Here is a 21285-nt window from a genome sequence, read left to right as displayed (position 1 = left end):
GTGGTGGAGTGGGGGGAACTGTGTGGAAGCGGGAGGCCAGAAGAAGATCAGGATGCACCCTAGGCCTGATGCGGGATGCAAAAGGGTTGGGCCGGCGAGATTGGCGCGCTGGAGGAGAGGGAAGAGGCATGGGTGGTTGCTGGAGAAGATATGTGAGTAGCCGAGTAGAAGGTCAAGTGAAGGAGGTGGTGTCGGGCCTGCTGAGCTGTTTACGGAAATGGAAGCAACGAAGGTGAAGGGACTCATATAACATGTGATGAAATGGAAAAGCGTGTCCCATGTAGAAACAGTGAAAGGCCTCCGTGTGATGGACAGAGAGGAATGGAAGTGGTGCGGTGGTAATTTCGCGGATGAGAAAACAATAGTGAAATAAAACATAAAAGTGGATTGTGAGGGTGCTTGGGAGTGAAGAGGTGGGAGCTAGCAGTGCAATGGTGGCGGCAGAAAGCTAAACTGGGGGAATATCCAGGATGCAGGCATCGGAGCGGTGGGGAAAAACCGAATGGTTGGGAGGCCCCAGGAGTTGTGCAACATAAGCAGAGGCGAAGCATTGCCCGTTGGGCAGGAGTGGAAAGGTGCAGAGGAAAGAGGCGCAGAGAGACACATCAAGGGGAGGCAAAGGTGGTAAAGAAGTGAGACCCTGCAAACCCAAAGTGGCGAGCTGGGCGGGAGTAAATGAGTAACCTCGGGAAGTTGGAACAGATGGGGATCAATGAAGTTTATAGTGAAGGGGTGCGAACTGGAGGGAGTGGTAGGAAGGTGGAAAGGTTGGGTGGAGACTGTGGAAGCAGAGGGAAGATAGATGGAAGGTGGAGAAGAAGAAGGAAAGTGAAGAGGTTGGGGACGGGTAGGTGGTGGATGGGTTAGATGGAAAGGGGGTGGAACAGCCTCCTCCTCCGAGGGCAAATACTCACTGGCAGAAGAACTTGATGAAGAGGAAGAATCTAAGGAAATCAAAGAGGGAGTGGAAAAGGTTACCTCGGGAACCACGGTGGATGTGGGAAGTGCTGACTCTGGCGCGGTAACTGGTGGAGAGTTCACCCCAGGATTCGCCACCGCTGAAGGGTTCACGCTGAGAGGGATCTCCATCTCTGCAGAGTTGCCGTTGATAGGATGCTCCACCCTTGCAGAGTTACCGTTGATGGCCATGGCAGATGGTGGCGCAGAGGATTGGGCGGTGGATGGGACCAGATGTAACGGCCGGAGGAAGTGGGCAATGGAGTGGTGGTAAGGTACCGGTTGGCAGGGTAAATCATCAGTCATTGCTGCAGAGAGAAGGAGAGGCAACAAGTAGTGATGGAGGTAGCTTGGGATTTTTATTTTTGTTGTTTTTTTTTTAATTTTTAAATTTTTATTTTTTAAATTTTAATTTTAATTTTATTTATTTATTTTTTTGGTGAGGGAACAGCTGGTGAGAAAGGAAGGAAGAGGTGCTAACATAGGAAGCGGGTGTGGGTGTGCGAGGAAGGCAAGGGAGAAGGCTGTGTGCGAAGAAGGAGAAAGGGGGAGGGGACTATGTGCGAAGATAGAAGAAGGAAGGGGGGGCCACGAGGAGGGAGGTGTGGGCAGAGAAGGAAGAGGGGGTCGGTGTGTGAAGATGGGGGAAGGAAAGGTTGCGACGAAGATAGAAGAGGGGGGGGGGGGGGGGGGGGGGGGGGGCGTGGTGAGAAAGGAAGATGGGGGGGGTCACTTATAGAGAAGCAGGAGGTAGGGGGTCGTGGTGAGAGAGTAAGGTGAGGGGGTTGCTTGTAGAAAAGCAGGAGGGTCTGTGCGAAGAGAGATGACGGGGGGTTGACGGAAATAGAAGAAGTTTGGGGCATAGTTACCACGGAACGTCGTTCCGCCTTCCTGGAACGTCGGAACGCCGTTCCAGGCGAAGGGACGTTCCCGGAACGTCCCGAAACGTTTCGAAAAAAAATAAAATAAAAAATTTTAAAGTTTTGCTTGTAGAAATGTATGTTCATGTCTTGGGATTGCAAATATTATGAAGCATATTTGGCTATCCGTATACAAAAAGTTACATTTTTTTGTGTCATATGCTGACATGTCATATGACGTGGCGTTCCGCAACGTTCCCGATCCGCTCCCGTTCCCGTTCCCGCTCCCGTTCCCGCTCCCGTTCTAGCATCCGACGTTCCCGGAACGTTCCCGTTCCGCGGTAACTATGGTTTGGGGGCACGTGTAGGGGGGGGTCGTGGTGAGAGAGTAAGATGGGGGGTTGCTTGTAGAAAAGCCGGAGGGTCGGCGCGAAGAGAGATGGAGGGGGGGCTGGCGGAAATAGAAGAAGCTTGGGGCGCGTGTAGGGGGGGGGGGGTCGTGGTGAGAGAGGAAGATGGGGGGTCATTTGTAGAAAAGCCGGAGGGTCCGCGTGAAGAGAGATGAAAAGGAAGGGGGGGGGGGGTCTGTGTAGAAAGTAGAGGGTTGCGGCCGAAGATAGAGAAAAAAACGGGACGTGCTGTGGCGAATAGAGATGAAGGCAAGGCGGCGAAGATAGAAGACGGATGGGGGGGCGCGTGTAGGGGAGTCGTGGTGAAAGAGTAAGATGGGGGGGTGGGGGCATGTAGAGAGAGAAAGAAAGGAAGAAATCTGTATTAACGTCTACTAGAGGCTGAACTCAACCTATGAGACAAATCAATGTACAACTGTCAATGTCTTCTGGATGTCCAGAAAAAAAGAAAGGACAAAATGAACATGAAATAAACTATGAAAGTACTGAGCTAGTGGGGGGGTGTGCTGGATGGAGCACTACTGCTAGAGGCTCAGTATGCAACCTATACGCACAGGGTATACAAGAATGCAATGCAGATTTGTCTGTCTAGCTCCACCCAGTACCATAATGGGGGTGTAATATGTGATACATAGGCGATGGCGAGGCAAAAATACCTCGGAGCATGATCTCCGGGTGTGAGTGTAAGTGAGCTAGCCGCTCTTGGATATGGTGTTGATGTCGAGCCCGTATCTCTGTGATCTCCCTCTGATGTAGTTTGGGAGTCTGGTAGCCTGGTGCTCTCGGTCTCCGTCTGGCTCGGAGGTCCGTAGCGCGCTGAAGTGTAACCCCCTCTTGTGTCAGAATAGGCACTGGGATAGATGTCTGGAAGAAATCAGCGAGCTGGAGCTGTTGCCCACCTCTCTCTGTGGTATGAGTCCGTAGCAGTGTCTCTTTGTGGCGCTGTGTCTCTAGCAAGAACTGGCCAAATCTGCACTGGTCTGTGGACTCCTTGATCTTGCGGAGTGAGAGTCTACCACCTCTACCTGTCCTCTTGCTAGTGTGAAGATGGCTTGTCGTCGAACTGGCCCTGAGGTGTGGAAAAGCATGGCCTTGGTTTTCCCAAGGTTCTACGACTGAGAGACCAGAATAATATCGTCTGCATATAGCATAATGTGGACTGTGGTACCTGAGATGTCTACCCCGTCCCCACCACCGTGACCAATGAAGTCAGTCACCTCATCGATGTATAGCCCAAATAGTGTAGGAGAGAGTGGGCATCCTTGATTCACACCTATGGTGCTAGCAATAACATCAGATAGCCCCGCGAGGCATCGTTTGCGCTCGAAGACCTGCTCATATAAAGCACCAAACCATCTCTGATGGGATCCCCAATGACTGTAGGTGCTGCAAGAGTCTCTCTCGTGGCACCATGTCAAATGCTTTGCGGAAATCCACAAAGCAGCAGTATAATCTCTTCTCCCGCGCCCTAGCCTGGTCAATCAGACATCTTAAGAGTGAATATATGGTCAATAGTGGAGAAAGCTCGTCGGAATCCAGCCTGCCCTGGTGCTCGCAGTCCCTCCTCCTCTGCATATGAGCTCAACTCTGCCTCGAGCGCACTGCGCCATAAAGTTTGGCCAATGTATGACCAATCATGATAGTTGTGTAGTTGTTGGGGTCTAGCATGTCTCTTGCTTTGTGGAGAGGCATGATGGTGTGCATGGTCCACTCAGCTGGCAGACCCTCCACTAGTACCCTATTAAAGAGGTGAGCAACAAAGGGTCCCAGTGTGTCAGCTGCATAAATAAGATGCTCACTCTGTATACCTGTGTGGTCAGCCGATCTCCCATGCTGTAACCGGTGGATAGCTCTCTCTACCATCGAGGCGGTAAAGAAAGTAGAGGTGAGGCTCTCTCATCCTGCGCCATGCAGTGGCTGCATCTCTGCTGATGAGTAGGTGGTATATATCCCAGTATTGTGCGTCCTCATATGCACACCTCTTACGGCGTGTGAGGGTCCTCATCTGTCGGCTCGCCTGTCTTTGTGTAATGGTCCCCAGTGCTCTCTGGGCACGGAGGTGTCTATATAGCTCTCTGCACTTATCATCATACCATCGATTCTGGGGCATGCTCCCAGATCTATCTGTGTGTGCAATGTGTGTATGATGGGGGAAGCTGCGGGTGGCGGTTGTATGTAGTAGAGATGACAGCTGAGTGGTGAGTGTGTCTAGAGGTGACAGGGGATCCATCTGGAGTAGCCCGTCATATACATGATGCTCAAATATATCTGCCAAGTCATGGGTGAAGTAGAAAGTTGTATGCGATGCCTGTGTGGGCTGTGTGGGTGCTAGTGTGGAGCTCGCCAGTGACAGTAAGAGGTACGTGTGATTCGCACCAATAGAATAGGGGGGGATAGTGAAAGATGTCACTGCCTGTGTGGTCTCCATGGACCCCATGATGTAGTCCACTGTGCCCCCCCCCCCCCCCCCCCCCGCGCCCCTCCCGATCATGGAAAGCATGTCAGTGCTCCTGAATCCTGCCACTGTCTCATCCCATTATAAATAACGAGATGTTGTCGCGCTCCCAGCTCAAGTAAGTGATGACCATCTATGGTGTTATCCGGCCCTATGTCCTCTAACACCCTGCAAGCTCCCGTGTCCTGCACCTCTAGTGTGTGCATCACCTCGGGGTGCTCGAAATCATAAATGTCGCACTGTCGGCTCTGTGTCTGTGCATTGAAGTCCCCCACAAGGAGGACTTCCCCCAAGTTGGAGTAGTGCATGATCTCATATGAAAAGGCTACATATGGTGACTCTCCCAATGGCCCTGTGTCCTCCTCCTCCGCTCTACTTTCCTCCTCTATTGTCATGGCATATCTCGATCCTCTAGGAGAAAAGTAGCATAGAGCAATGTATAACACCCTGTCTGCCGAGAGCTGCAGTCTGATCCACATGTATCTAGTCTCCTGGTCACGTGCTACCACCTGTAGGCGCTCTTGTAGCTCTCGCTTGAAGAGTACCGCTATACCTCAAGATCCTCTCGATGTGCTCTGCCGTGTGGTCCCCCTGTATGTAAACTCCCACTGATAGCCCTCTACTTTGGGTAGCCCCCTCGCTGGGCTCTGGTGCGTCTCTCTAAGTAGTATGATGTCCCGTCCCTCCATGACCTCCTCCATCCTCCTAGGATGTGTCCAAAGTGCTCCATTGCAGTTCCAAACTGCTATGTGTATGTGTGAATCTAGATCCTCCATAGCCGATGTCCCATAGGCTGCCTAGCGCTAATCGGTGGCCTTGCCATCGATGTTGACACGACCATCGTGATAGAATGCTCTCTTGCCCTCTTTCCGCGCATGTAGGACTCTCGGCATGCATGTTTTCTTGTGTTCTATCTGCATCCTTGTAAGGTCGTCATCCAAATAGATGGGATCTCCCTGTAATCCTCGTAGAATCACCCTCTTTCTCATGAAGGTGACCCTCTCCGTCTCTCCTGCAAACTGTAGGATGAGGGCTCGCTTGCGTGTTGAGTCTTTCCCGGCTCTCCATGCTTTGGTGAAGGGGAGAGGGTCCTCTTCCCTATAGCCGAGCTTCATGCATAGAAGTTGCCCATCTTTCTCGGGAGTGGAGTTGGGTGTCTCAGCTATACCTATGACTCGAATGTTGAGGCGGCGGGCATTCCTCATCTTCTCGTCCTCTTCAATGGTGGTGTGAATGATTTGGTGTTCTTCCCTTTGAGTCTCCTCCCTCACTTCTTTACGGATGTTCTTCTTCACCACCTTTCCCTCTTTGTGATCTCCTTGGATATCTCTTCTTTGATGGCCGTGAGAGTGTTGTCATTGATCTCCCCTTCTTCCTTCTCGGTGTTCTTGACGGCTCTACCAGTTCCACTTTCAATGCACTCACCTCCTCCTTGAGTGCTGTGTTCTCTTGTTCAAGGTCCGTGACCCGTGCTTCGAGGGCCATGATGTGCCGGTGTAGTTTGTTTTCCACCTCATTGAGGTTGGAATCGGATGTCTTCTTGTTCTCCTTGATTAGTGCCTTCATTGCTGTCTTGAGGGCCTTGAGCTTCTCTTGGAGACTCGGAGCCATTCCTCGAGCTTACTTTGCAGCACTTCCCACAGGCAAGGAGGAGAGAGAGAAATGAAATGAAAATGAAATGAAATGTTATATTAACGTCTTCAAAAGGCCATAATGACCTATGAGACCAAAAGTTACATCATGGTGGATCTGATACAATGTCTGGATAAAAAAACCCAGAAAATGAAAAATAAAGATGATACTACTGGCACCTAGAAAATGAAACTGGAACTGGAAGGTACACTATGGAGGTACCTCCATCTCATAATATGTGCCGCATCGGACACTGGCGGATCTCCTCAATATCCTCTGTGGTCAGCACCCTGACTGGGTGTCTCGCATGCCTCGCAAGAATAATCCGAATCTGCCGCTGCAACCTCCGTCTATGCTGGGATGCCCTCCTCCGTGGTCGTGGGCGTCTGGACCACCCAAGCTCAATCGCACGATCAATCAGTGTACCCCTGGTGTGGGCAGTATCCATGTCCTGCTGCTGCTGTGGTCCATCTGGCGCAGTGATGGCCGGACTAACGAAGTCTGTAATGTGCCTCTGAGTCTGGCTCTCTGTGCGCCTAAGCAGGCTATCTCTATGTCTCCGCAGCTCAAGCAAGAACAATCCCAAACACCTCTGGTCCTGGTACCCCATGACTCTGGAAAGTGGTCCAAAACCCTCTCTGAATAAACAGTGGAAACGACCACGTATCTCATAGTATGCAGTACAATGGCATATATAATGCAGCTCTGTCTCTGGCTCCCCATGGCATACTCGGCATATCCTGGCCTCAGCTGGTATACCTCTATATCGGCCAATCTCAATCTCAAGCTGGTGTGAGGATGTGCGAATCTGACCAATAGCACATCGTACTGCATGAGACAAGTGTACATCCATGAGAGAGAGAGAGAGAGAGAGAGAGAGAGAGAGAGAGAGAGAGAGAGAGAGAGAGTTATGTTACTGCCTTGGGGGCCTGAGGAATGGTGGGCCTGAGGAACGGGCCAGCATAGCGAGCTAGCCTAGGCGGGAGAGAGGGCGGCGAACAGCGAGGTGAACAGAGGCGGGAGTGAGGGGGGCGAACAGCGAGGCGAACAGAGGCGGGAGAGAGGGCAGCGAACAGCGAAGCGAACAGAGGCGGGAGAGAGGGCGGCGAACAGCGAAGCGAAGCGAAGAGAGAGAGAGAGAGAGAGAGAGAGAGAGAGAGAGAGAGAGAGAGAGAGGGAGAGAATAGATGGTGCCACGTGGAGGGAGCCATGGGAAAAGATATTGACGACGAGAGGCTGCTTGCAAGGACGGGGAAAGGCCAAAAGGGGTGGAGGGATGACCACGAAGACAGCGAAGAGGGAGTTAGAGAGATGGTCAATTGATGGAGACGGTGTGGGGGACGATGAAGAGGACACCACGCGTGCAGCATGATAGAAGTTGAGGACGTCCTTCACTGAGGATAGTGTGAGTTGGGGATGGTCCGAAGTTGAGGACGTCCTTCGCTGAGGATAGTTGAAGTTCAGGACGTCCTCTGCTGAGGATAGTGTGGTTGAGGATAGCCTGATGATGAGGAACTCAAGATGGCCCATAGAAGATGACGTCCCAAGTTGAGTATGTCTGGAGTTGAGGACATCCCAAGTTGAGGATGGCCCGAGGTTGAGGACATCCCAAGTTGAGGATGTCCGGAAGTGACGACATCCCAAGGTGAGGATGGCCTGAGATGGAGTCCAACGTGGCGGATGTCCGGAGTTCAGGAAGGCCCGAGGTAGAGGAGAATGTCTGAGATTGAGGACGTCCCACGTCGTGGATGTCCGGAGTTAAGGAAGGCCGGAGGTAGAGGAGGATGTCCCAAGTCGTGGATGTCCGGAGTTAAGGAAGGCCTGAGGTAGAGGAGGATGTCCGAGATTGAGGACGTCCCAAGTTGAGGATGTCCGGAGTTGAGGACATCCCAAGTTGAGGATGTTTGGAGGTGGGGATGTCCGAAGTCGAGGAAGTCCAAAGTTAAGGCCATGAAAAGGTGGTTACGCAGATAGGATGGGATGAACCAAGGGGATGGAATGAAGGAACAAGAGTTTTTTTTTTTGGGGAAGGGATTGAGTTATGGGGAAGAAGAGGTGGTAAGGGGGGTTGCAGGGTGTAAGCTTTGATCTTGGAGCCGTTGACGAGGGGAAGAAGTAGACCGGCCAAGGTGCGGAGTTGCACGGTTTCGTGAGGAAGGACTTGATGAACAAAGTATGGTCCTTCCCATGCTGGGACAAGCTTCTTTGCCCGTTTCAAATAACGGGCCTGGTACACCAAAACCAGTTGGCCGTCTTGAAACTGGGGCCTCTTGAGATGGCGGTCATGCCATGCTCTCCTCCTGTTTTGTTCCACTTGCAAAGCTTGGGTAGCCAGTGCTCGGGTGTCATCCAGAATGGTCAGGTGGAGTACTGATGCACTGTGGGTAGTGTTCTCTTGGCGGAAGGTACCTACCCTATAGGACCCTTGGTTGAATTGGAAGGGTAAAACGGCCTCTAAACCGTGAAAAGGGCTATGCCATGTAGTGGCTTTGAAGGTGGTTCGATAAGGCCATAAGGTGCCGAGGAGGGCTTCTGACTAGTGATTGGGATGTTGATGGCACATCTTGTGGAGTAAGTGAAAGAGGACCTTATTTGTGCTTTCCACCTGCCCATTTGCACGAGGGTAATAAGCACATGACTTGCGGTGGAAGATCTTATAGCTGCTCAGTAAGGTGGTGATGATTTCATTGACAAAGGGGAAACCTTTGTCACTGGTGATTTCCAAGGGGCATACAAAGTGGACCACGATGTGCTCATATAAGAAATGAGCCACCGTGTTGGCCGTGGGATCCTTGGTGGGCTGGGCCTCTGCCCACTCGGTTGCGTAATCGGTGGCGAGAAGAATGTATCTGCATTTGCTAGGATGTGAAACTTGGTCGATGGGCCCCATGAAATGGAGACCCCATCTCTCAAAGGGAGACCAAGCTAGGGAAATCTGAAGGGGCCGATGGTTTTGACGAGTGGGTTTGGGCGTGCACCTTTGGCAAGTGTCACAAGATTTTGCAAACCAGATAGAATCTTTGAACATGGTGTGCTATGTTGGAACAGAAGGGTGCGCGAGATGTAGCCGGGATAGTGACTGCCACCAGGGCCAGACAGAGTGTGCATCTTCGACCAGGTGTGGCACTTCATGAGGACTGATGCACCTGCGTAACACACCATCATGACCAGCCTTGTAGAGTTGGCCAGCTGTGATTTGGAAGGGACGGCTTTTCACCAGAAGCCGGCACTTATCCTTGGGACTTGCACCCACTGGAAAGTGTCCTATAGAGAGTTGGCCAGCTATGATTTGGAAGGGACGGCTCTTCACCAGAAACCGGCACTTATCCTTGGGACTTGCACCCATTGGAAAGTGTCCTATAGAGAGCAAAGCAAGGATATCCCCATACCAATCTGGAGCAGCATCAACTTTGAAAAGAACACTATCAGGAAGGTCATCCTCAATACCTGTGGGGAGGCTCCCGTGTGTTGATACGGGAAAGATGGTCCGCCATGACATGATCTTTGCTTGGTCGGTGGAGGATCTCAGAGTCGAATTGTGACTGGCATGTAGCACACCACGGGCCCTTCTTGGTTTCGTGCTGGGTCTTCAAGTCTTCAATCTCCCTTTTGGGCCGGAGCAAGGTGCTTTCCTCGCTAGGAGGTTTCTGGCTCACTTTGAGTGCCTCCAGCTCCCGCTTCAGCTAAGCTAACGGATCATCCGATTGTGTCACTGTTGGATGTGCAGAGCCGACATCACGCTTAAACATGAGTCGTGCATTTTCAATTTGGTAGGCTAGCTCCTGGAATTCCATGTTGTTGGTGTGGGCCTACTCTCCCGAATCTTTTGCTGGGTGGATCTGGGTAAGGCTTGTCACCCACAGACGCACCTACGTCGGTAATCGGGCTACCAGCACTGTGGTCCATGGCATGAGTTCTGACACTCTCCCCTAGTAGCAATTGGAGCTTCCCTAGCTCTTGGGGAATGCAATGATCATAGTTACTAGGACGGAAGGTCCGGAGGAATGTGTCCTTCAGAGTGGTCCAGTCTATGAAGTGGTCGATTGGGAACTGGCTGAACCACTTATCTACAGAACCTTGGAGAGTGGACGGGAAGAGCACCAAGAAGGCATCCTCATGCTCAAGACCTCGGCTCTTACAAATGGAGATGAATTATCGGATGTGGTCATCCACATAGTGGATGATCCTTTGAAAGTGGGAAGCTTGACGTTGACTCGGCCAAGCACCGTGAAAAGGGGTTCTGCGCCAGGAGGACTGGTTAGGACAGGAAGGTTGGCTTGGCCTCCCGCATTGCCAAGGGTGGGGTTACCAAGGTTAGCCGCCATAGGAAGGGGTGGAGGAGGTTCCCTAGGTGGCAAGTAGCTGAACATCTTCCGAGTGTAGCAACGTATTGAAAGAGGACTTTTGGATGGGCTCACCAGACTACCACGGGAGCGTGTATTGGGCGTGCAGAGAGGAAGCAACCTGGAAAGAGGACGCAACAAAAAGAAGGCAACGCAAACGAAAAGGTGAGCTATCAAGACTCCTAGTTTCGAGAGTCCCACCGGGCACGCCAAATTTTAGTGTACCTATAGCAGGGCTGGCTGCCCAGCACTCTACGTGGTGGCTCTTCTCTGGACAGTATGTTCGGAATCCTCGATGCTCACGGTGTGACAGAGAAGACAATACGCAGCGGAACACAACACAAGAAACAAGAAGAGGCAGAAGAGACGAGACTGTGGAAGGAACGAAAACACTTGCGCTACTCAGAGAACACTGATACATGTCCTTCAGTATACCATGCACACTCAACAGAGGTCACAGTGAAGAGGACGACACAACACAAGTTGATGATATGACAAAAGGGTACAAAGTGGTATGAACGCTACACGATGAGATCTCCTCCCAGGGGCTGAGGCCAATATATGCCTGAAGGCTGAGATCGAGACGGTGGCATCTCCTATCCTTGGTGGATGCCTTGGTGGTAGCGTAGCCTCTGGTGGAATCTCCTATCTCTGGAGATGCGGTGGAGTGTCAGTCGGTGCCGTTGGAGCCTTCAATGCACCTCCTCATGTCCGTTGTGTTGGTGAATCTCCACTTAATGATCCAATGCTGGGACCTCTGTTGAGTCACTGCCACAATCACTCCCACATCATGTTGCGGTGGATGGTCCGTTGTGGTGAACGGTCTGTTGCGACGTTGCAGTGGATGGTCCGTTGAGGTGGATGGTCCACCATGTGGGTAGCCACGAATGCCACAATCACTCCCACATCATGTTGCGGTGGATGGTCCGTTGTGGTGAACGGTCTGTTGTGACGTTGCAGTGGATGGTCCGTTGAGGTGGATGGTCCACCATGTGGGCACCCTTCGTGGCTACGAGTTCGGAGGCTGAAAAACAGAGTTTTGGGCTAGTTTTGGCCTCTGAAAACCTTGGAACAATGTCTTTACTTACGGAAAAAGGTTGGAAGACAGTCCGTGTGCTCCACAGAGAAGGAACAGAATCTATGCATGGCTGGGCATGCTGAGAACCAGTGTGGGCAGGTGGAGTGTGTCTGCAGGCATGAGTGCTGGTTAGGCCACAAATTGACCGGGAGTGCTTGGTGGCTACGGAAGCTCCTGGTGGGAGTGTTCTTTGGCCTAGCTGTGGCGAGATACTATAGATTGGAGCGGTGCTCCTGTTTAGAGGAGCAGTGCTCTGAGAAACTCTTTTGCTTGATTTGTTTATTCATGTTTACTGGAATTTTCATGAGACCGGTTGATGTGATTCCTAGCTACTGCATTATCTCGTACAAGAACTCTTTTGGTAATACAGGAGAGGGATGTATGATGCCATGATGTATGCGATTGTTATTGTGTTGGATTTTTAAGTTTATGCGTTCTTCCAAACTATGACATTGGTATCAGAGCAATGGTTTCTGTTCTCTTGGAGAAACAAGAGATTGTGGGCATTCAGAAACTGATTTTCAGCCAACACAGTTGCTATGGCAAGTGATTCTGAAGAGCATGTTTCAAGTAATCTTGACCATGAGAGACGGGAAGAGCAGCATGCAAATCAATCTTCAGATATTATGTGAGAATTTGAAACTCTGAAGCGTCAAGTACAGCGGTATAGACAGGAGACTGTTGAATTTCGTGCCTTGAAAGATGACCCACAGGCCCAACAAATTATGGCTTCCTGCAAAGAGGCTACAGTTGAAGAGATTGCTTTTGAAGCTATAGCTCAATCTATGGGGATCAAGAAGCCTAAGGAGTTGGCAGTTGCATATTTCTATACACATGGGTAAAGGATGCTGAAGGCAATCTGGTTTTAAAGAAACCGACTTGTTTGGAAGGCATGGAAGATGTAAAGAAAACTGACAAGCCTTATTCCCAGAAGAGATGAGTCGTCTAGCCATACTTCACGTGCTACTTCTCATCCCAGTAGAATCACAGATTCAATGCATTCAAGAAGTACGCAGTAAGAGAGAACAGAGTCCTCACAGAACACATAGACATGCAGACACTTCTGGGCACACTTCTCGTGCAAAGAAGGCTAAAGAGTTTAAGCCTGGGGATAAAGATGTAAAGTTCAAGAATTACAATGGAAAATTTGATACATCCTGTGCACTTGCTTTCATACATCAATTTGAAATTGCTTTTGTGAATGAGGATTTCTTCGATAAGTCCAAGTTGAGGCATGTGGGAATGCATCTTAAAGATACGGCCCGTGGCTAGTGGATGGCTAAGATTCTTGATCATTCGGATGCGGTGACTTGGGCTGAATTTAAAGAGAATTTTTTTGCTCAATTCATGGCTCCTGATTTTGCTAAAGATGTGCAGAAAGAGTGGGATTGGATTTCATAGGATGAAAGGGAATCAGTTTCTTCTTATACTGCAAAGTATTGGAAGGCCTTATTGAAGGTTACCCCTTTCATGAAGCTTGTGGATGTCGAGAAGAAGCGTAAGTATTAGTCAGGGCTTCATCATATTATTCTGTAAGGTTTGGAAGTTTATCCAAATCAAACTCTACAGTAGTTGATCCATTCACCAACTGTTGTTGAGAACTTACACATAAAGTGGGCCAGCAATAAGCAATTTTCAGGTCCATCTATCAAAAGGAAGATCTGGTTTTGACCGGACAGCCACCTAAGAATGCATCCACATATGCACAAGAGTCAAAGGATGACTCAAGGAAGAAACCAGGCGATCAGAAGAATGATTATGGCGTAGCTACATGACTTGCTTGACAAAGGGTTGGTACAACCCAGTTCTCCTCCTTATTGTTCCAGTGCAGAAGAAAGATGGCACTTCCCATCTGTGTGTGGATTATCATGCACTTAACAAGATCACGATAAAGAATAAGTTTCCTATTCCACGCATTGATGACATATTGGATAAGTTGGAAGGAGCTACATGTTTCAGCCATATTGACTCGAAGAGTGGCTACCATCAAAGTAGAGCTGCTCCGCAAGATGTTCATAAGATAGCTTTCAGAACCGCCTCTGGTTTGTATGAGTTTTTGGTGGTACCGTTTGGTCTCACCAACACTCTTGCCAATTTTAATCGCATGATGGATCACATTTGTAGAAAACACCGAAAGTATATAGGGACTTTCTTTGATGACATTATTGTGTTTTCAAAGAATGAGACCGAGCATAGAGAGCATTTGGCTGTAGTGTTTGAAGAGCTTCGACTTCATAAGCTCTAAATAAATGGCAAAAAGAGTGAAATTTTTTTTTTGCCTGAGATCCATTATCTTGGTCATATAGTATCCAAGGAAGCTGTACAAATGGATCCTGCTAAGATTGAGGCAATACGAGATTGGCCCGAGTTGCAATCAGTACATCACGTACAATGTTTTCTTGGGTTATGCTCATATTACAGAATGTTCATATGGCACTTTACTGAAATTTCTTCGCCATTACATGATCTTACAAGAAAAAGGCAATTTTTTGGTGGACATCAAAGGAAAAAGAAGCTTTTCAAAAGTTCAAAGAAGTGATCATCACGGGATTGGGCTCATTCCAGATTTGCATAAACCTTTCTCGGTTGAGTGTGATGCATGTGGGGACAGATTGGTGTTGTTTTGAATCAAGGAGGTCACGTTGTTGCTTATGACAACAGGCGTCTCCAAAATGCAGGGTTGCACTTATAGGTTTATGAGAAATTAATAAAGAATCTTGATGCTTGTCATAGCCATGGAATTATTGATGCCTGTCATAGCCATGAATGCATCTCCAGGTGTAAGGTTCTTCTCCAGTAGCAAGGTTGTTTCTTTCTAAAATAAGGGGAGTATAAAGGGGCATGCTTTGCCAACGGGCTCTAGCCCGATTGTTTCCGCTCTTGCCTCCCTCAAGGGATATCGTGTAGGATCTAGAGTTCCATAACAAACTCTCGCCAAATTTTTTCTTTTTTTTAATTGGACTTTGTTGTATTATTATTTTCTAAATGGGATGTAATATTATGTTGACAGATCACACTGAAGACATGCACATCAATGCAAAAACTATATAGCGCCTCACGCACCTCAGTCTTGACTTACGGTGTTCTTCTTGTGGCATTGATATTGTGCGTCATCCCTGAAGCGGTTTTTGTTACAACCGCAAGCAGTGGCATTTGCGGACCCATTGAGGCGAATGCATCCATGTATAACGTCGTGTCGCACTACATTGGGGTAAGAGTTTTTATTATTTTCGTGAAATGTGTATGAATAAAGAATTTATTAACAAAATAATATTGAATACTAATATTTTATATTACAAAATTATATCAAATGAAATATATATATATATATATATCAATGCACAAAACAAATAATATGGTATAGTATATAACATCTATATTATTATCACAAAATAATTTAACAATGGTACACTAAAAATTACGATATTACATACTTTCCCTTGTGGCCCGTGTTGCTTGGCCTCCTCTCTTGCCCCTGCCCTCTTGGCTGCCGTCGCTGCCATTTCCTTCCCTTCCTTCTCTCCCCTTCGCTTCCCTTCTCCTTGCTGCCCTTCCTCCGCCTCGCTCAAGAATGGATCATTTTTTAACACGTTTCAAGTTGGCCTTTCTCTCCGATTAGCATCATGGCTAATCAAACCCCTCCAGCCGGACGAACCATCCAGTTTTCACAAGACGAGCTTGAGACCCTCTTCACCGAAATTGAGATTGACTCCAAGACAACACTCATTGGAAAAATCTTTGGTTCTCGCCCCTCCCGTATCAAGGCCCATGGCTAGTACTAGCGGTGCTGCCTTTCCGACTTTGCACTCCATTTTAAATATGTAAGACTACTTGGGAGAGGATTCTTCCAAGTCGACTTTGATGCAGAGGAGGCAGCCTTAGAAGTGCTCAACGGAAGTCTCTTTCCTTTGCTCCCTAGGAAGAGTTTCTCTCTACCCTACACTAGCTTCGACCGTGTCGAAGAAGACCAAAACGTTCCCTATCACACTCAGATTCCCAGGTCTTCCTCATGCTTATTGGCCATTGTTGGAGGCCATCGGGACCAGCCCAAAGGCTGGTCCTACAAGTACCCGCCATCCCAAGTTCTCCCACCTCTGCTGCCGAGGCAGCCACTGCCTCAACTGTTGATGTTGTTTCGAGGATTATGGTGTTGGCTTGTGACAGTGAGCCCTTTGAGGATTTTGTGTTGCTTCAGGGACCTAATGGTCCCTTGAAGCAATGTATGGAGACATCAGGTAGACTTGACTAGTGCGGGATTTATCAACAGATGGGCCACTTTGTGTGGGATTGCCCTAGGGCTAGGGGCCGTAGGAGGCAACGCAAATGCACTCCCTGAGCGACAGTCTATTGCTCCGCCTCAACCAACCTTTGCCAGGAGTGGCGGGTTGTCTCTCATGGCCGCCCTCCAAGTAGGAACATTGGGGCACATGATGAGGCCCTTCCCAAAGACCATGTACACAGTGATGGTGTATTGGGTCAAAGTGATTATTTTGCAGGTCATCCTCATAGAAGGATGTTTCATCAGGGCAAAATGACTATGTTGAGTCCTCCTTGCTTGGGAGCAGAATGCAATCGGTATGGATGCACAGGACACGTCGCCATCTTATGGGGCCGTGTAGGATGTGTAGCAGGATATATGCCACTGTCCCCCGCTGGGCACCCATGCATTGTGCACGTATGCAGAGACTGTGCACAGTCCAAGACAAAGTGAACATGCTAACATTGGACTTTGCTCCAAGGATTACCCCCTTCATCAACATTATGAAAGACGGGGCCAAACTCCAGCTAAGCGGTTGCTTAGGTCCGGAATCAAAACCTCCTCTTTACCATGAGAATTATCTCATGGAATGTGCAGGGTCTAGGGAGCCTTCCCATGCGAAGGAGGAAGCACCTTGTTAAGGATCAACTCCACCCTGCCATTACGGGTGGACCTATAAATGTGTTGCTTCTGCAGGAGCACAAATTGGATATGTTTTAGTGTGGTAAAGCTGGTAAGATCCTTTCTAGGGACACTTTTTGGGCCTGTGCACAAGGGACGAAAGGTGGGGTATGCATCTTAGTGTCAGCATCACTTTTGCATCATGTTATTGGCCGTGGTGTTATCATACTTGCTAGACTACAGTGGGTTATGGTTATTGTAACTTGTTTGAACACAATGCTGATCAATACACTTAAATACACTAAGATTTAATGGATAACATGCTCAATACATGAAGTAGTTTGCTGAATTTACAAGAGACGCACAATGAGTTGGAACGGCCAGCCCCTCCCTCAAGTAAAGTATATTGATCTTGGGAGAATCAAGTAAATAGTGTCACGGGCATTTTTGACCAGATTTCCATACCAATGCATATGAATACAATATTGCAAACAATGTGGTTGTCGGTGTAGACGTGCAACTCACACTACCCTCTCAAGTGCCCATGTTCCCTACCATCTGCTCTCTATTGTTCCACCAACACATGGTAGCAACAATCTGCAAGAGAGCACGTAGGACAAGAGAACACTACTCAAGGTATGTGAACATGGAGTCTTGCCCCTCCCTCCTACTACTTGCTTCCATAGCATCTACTTGCGTCCATATTTAAGCATCAAAGCAAGTAGAGTCGTTGACAGTGGAAGTCCTCGTGATGGAAGCGTTTCGAGTGTTGAAATCTTCAATTTGTCATGATCCTTCGCCAAACGTCTGCAAGAGGATGAACGGAACCCTGGGAAAGCTTCCCCTATGGTTCAACTTGAGAAAGGAAGACTGAAATTAGGTTTTTTAGAAAAAAGACTAAAAATTATAGCAAATATAAGAGCTGTTTTGCTGAATTTCAGTCTTTTGGAGTGTGTGGGAGAGTGAACACCACTTGGAAACACTCTTGGAAGCTTGGAAAATACACTAGCAAGCTTGGATATGGAGTTGGGAGGGGGAAAGTGCAGAAAATACAGCCAAGAGGCCTCATGAAGGAGGGCGCCAACTTCTAGAGAGAGAGGGAAGAGATGATGAGATGTCCACCCTAGGTGTCATGTAGAGAGGGCAAGTGACTTGTGCTGCAAGCTAGGATGGACACATGGCTGGTTGCTCCCTTTGTACAAAGGGGATAAGGTCTCGGCAGTGGGCATTGAGTTTTGTCCACCTCGGGACATCAGTATGTGCGAACATAAGGCGGGTCATAATTTATAAGTGAGTTTTGGTCGCCCAAAACTTAATGAAGTGTGTACACACTTGCTTATAAATTAATGCTAATTTCTAAGGCTAGGTTTATGACCAACACTTACCACTTGTCACATGCCACATAACCATGTTAGCAGACAGTTTCACACGTACGGTTCTCGGGCAGGCGTCCCCTTACATGGAACTACACATTGGTCAGGCAAGCATGAAAACAGCATGCAAATTCAATTGTAAGCAAGAGCGATGCTATGCAATGCAACATTGGTATGGAAAATCCCCGTTCATGAGACTCTACCAAAATAGATGTGCTCCAGGCAAGTACACGAGGTACTAGACCCAAGGGAACATCAATCCTCCAAGCATTGTTGGGCATGTGCACGGATTGTTGGACATAGGATGATTTCCAAAGGAGGCCTAACTCTTTATCTTATTCATGGCATAACTGTAGAAGCGGGGAAGGATGCATCTATGCACGGTAGGAAGCTATATTGCCAGCTTGCCAGGTACTACCAAATCGGATCACTGCCCAGTTGTCTTGTGCATCACGGAACTTGGGAGGCAGAAGGTTGTACCCCGTGCTTGCATCCTAGACTCTCTCTATCAAGATGCAGAAACCTACCTCGAGGTTAGAGAGATTTAGAGTCTGTGATGATCTTGACCCCAGGAGAGAATTGTTTTAGCCTTGGAGAGGACTAGCCAGCACTATCATTATGTTGCTTTGGCCAAGAAAGAAGAGGCTCTGGACAAGGAGCAAACTATTAGACGGTGGTTGGATGCGTGCTTCAGAGGGAACATGAGAAGCATCTTGTATCCTCTTGGATCCTAGACCTATTGTCCACTATTAGCTAAGTTACAGGTGGCCATGGATAGGCGGACTGAGTTTCCATTTCATGCTAATCAAGCATTTTGGACACAGATGGGTGGCAGATGCAACAAACCGTTTTTCTTAGCACATGGACCTATGCACAGTAGGGACAGTTTGAGATGCGTGCAGGATTCACAGGGAGAATTTCATATTGATCCAAATAAGGTGAGGAGTATTGCCTCATATTTTTATCAGACCTTGCTCTTTGGAAAGGTCCACTCTTCGGATACAGATGTTGCACAGTATGGACAGTTTGAAATGCTTGCAGGATTCTCAGGGAGAATTTCATACTGATCCGAATAAGGTGAGGAGTATTGCCTCATATTTTTATCAGACCTTGCTCTCTCCAAAGGCCCACTCTTTGGATACAGATGTTGCACAACAGAGAGTCTGGGAGCACATGCCCAGGCTAATTACAAATGATATGTGTGCCTCTTTGGATGCCCCCTTTTCAAAGGATGAGTTGAGACATGCTTTGCATGCCCTCTTGAAAGGCAAATGCCCAAGGGATGATGGCCTCTCTCCCTCCTTTTTACAATTTTGGGATTACATTGGTGATGATGTTATTGCTTCTCTACAGGAGATGTGATGTATTGTTATCACAGAGGGTCTTATCCACCTTGTCCTAAAAGGTGGCGACAAGACCAATATAGACAGTGGAGGCCCATAACTTTGCTTGGGTCTGCTTTCAAATCTTAGCAAAGGCAGTGAGTATGAGGCTTCAGCTTGTTTTTCAGAGAGTTATTCATGATACACAGAATGGCCTCCTCCAAGGAAGGAGTATTTTAAGTTATACCTTTTCATTTTGGCAAGCTGTGGAGTGGACCAAATCTAGCCAACAACCCCTTGCCATTCTTTTGCTAGACTTTGAAAAAGCTTATGATAGAGTGGATTGACTCCTTGGAAGGCACGATGGCACATATGGGTTTCGCCCAGGATTGGATTGGAGGGGTCTCCTGCATGTATAGGGAGGCCCACAACACAGTCTTAGCTTACGGGGGGCATGGTGAGCACTTTCAGATCTCTTGTTCTGTGAGGTAGGGATGTCCCTTAGCTCCACTACTTTACCTTATAGTAGCGGAGGCTATGAGTAGGTTTTTCAAAGTTATCCTAGGAGTCTTAGCCTCAGGCTGCCTCTTCACACAGAGGAGTTACTGGACTATATTGCTATGTTTTTGGAGCCTTCACAAGCATGCCTGTGTGCTTTTCACAGTACTTTGGAGATGTTTTGTTTAGCAGCACATGCCTCCATTAATTGGCACAAATCAGTGGGATTCTGGATTAGTGACTCTCCGCAAACAGATTGGGGTTTAGATGTGGGGTTTACTTGAATTGAGAGAGGATGCACTACCAGATACCTTGGCTGTCAGGTTGCCATTGACATCTTGCCTGCACAATAGTTCGCTCCGGTGCTCATGAGCATTAAAAGCAAACTTCAGCATTGGAGCAGCAAGAAGCTTGATTTGGCCTCTAGAGCCCAGTACTGTAGCTAACCAAGTGTTGCTGGCAATTGCTTGGTTTGTCACGTTGTGTTGAGTTTTTCAGAAGGGATGCACTGGTCAGCTTTGTCACCTCGTCCGGAACTTCCTTTGGTCAGGATAAGATGGCACTGTACACACCACGGCGAGAGTGGCTTGGGATACCATTATTATGCCTAAGCAAGAGGGAGGATTGAACATCATTTGTAGCATGCAAGAGGTTGATCATCGGAATGTGCAATAAAGCCTTCTTTATACCCATGAGTGCAATTCCATTTAGAGAGAGAGAGTAAAAGAGAGAGAAAGCAAATAAGAGTCAACACAGTATTGGGTCCCAATTTACCCACTGAAGGCCCCCCCTTGCAAGCAGGAGTATTTGCTTATATTAATCTTTGGAGAACTTACAATGAGTGTGAATAATGATTGAGGACTGACTTACAATGAGTGTGAATAATGATTGAGGACTGCCAGACACAAGGATGATGTAGACCAAACGCGGGCTGATCTAGATGCTGTCCAAGCTCCTTTGAATGGCTCTTCAACGACCACTATGCAACCCCAAAACTGAGATGCACATATGCTGGCTGAATGCTGAAGATGCCCTTCATGGAGACCTGGGAATGCTTGGAATTGATCCCGACTTTGCTGAATATTGCTGAATACCTGAATGATTTATGGGGGACGGAAGTGCTTGTATTTATATGGTCCTAGGCTGCCGATTGGCCAGCAGATGGTGTCGGCCAGTAGCTCTTGGACAAAATTAGCATTAAATGCTAATAATAATGCTGCGCTTAGCAAAAAATGTTATGCCCAACACCAGCCAAGGTGGGCAGGGAGAGATTCTGGCGGCTATGGATATGGGAGTGCCGACCTCTCACGCGCCTAGAGTGGGCTTGGCATGACCCCAAGGATCGACAGGAGACTCTGGATACCCCCTTCTTTTTATATACAACGCACTCGGAATGCTTAATGGGAGAGATGATGCCGGCTGCATCCATTTTGTCGAGCTCGGCTTTGACAGCTTCAACATATTTGACAGTCTGCGTG

At 48.4% G+C, this 21285-nt stretch overlaps 1 protein-coding gene across 5 annotated transcripts in view; it reads left to right on the top strand.

Moving 5' to 3' along the window:
* Nucleotides 1-21285, top strand: part of LOC147630207 (uncharacterized) — a 159592-nt gene that overhangs the window by 123658 nt on the left and 14649 nt on the right. For 3 of the 5 annotated variants that reach the window (XM_086811839.1, XM_086811838.1, XM_086811840.1), the window contains one exon: nt 14746-14946. The exons of 1 other annotated variant lie outside the window; for it this stretch is intronic. In XM_086811839.1, coding sequence (XP_086667965.1) covers nt 14746-14946 — 201 coding nt within the window. Of the gene's footprint in view, nt 1-14745; nt 14947-21285 lie in introns of those variants that run through there. One more of the 5 variants, XM_086811842.1, reaches the window with a different exon arrangement.

The sequence above is a fragment of the Cibotium barometz genome, chromosome 17, assembly GCF_041138505.1.
Source record: "Cibotium barometz isolate CiBa-2024 chromosome 17, ASM4113850v1, whole genome shotgun sequence".
Classification (NCBI taxonomy): domain Eukaryota; kingdom Viridiplantae; phylum Streptophyta; class Polypodiopsida; order Cyatheales; family Cibotiaceae; genus Cibotium; species Cibotium barometz.
This window is presented reverse-complemented; position numbering and strand designations above follow the sequence as displayed.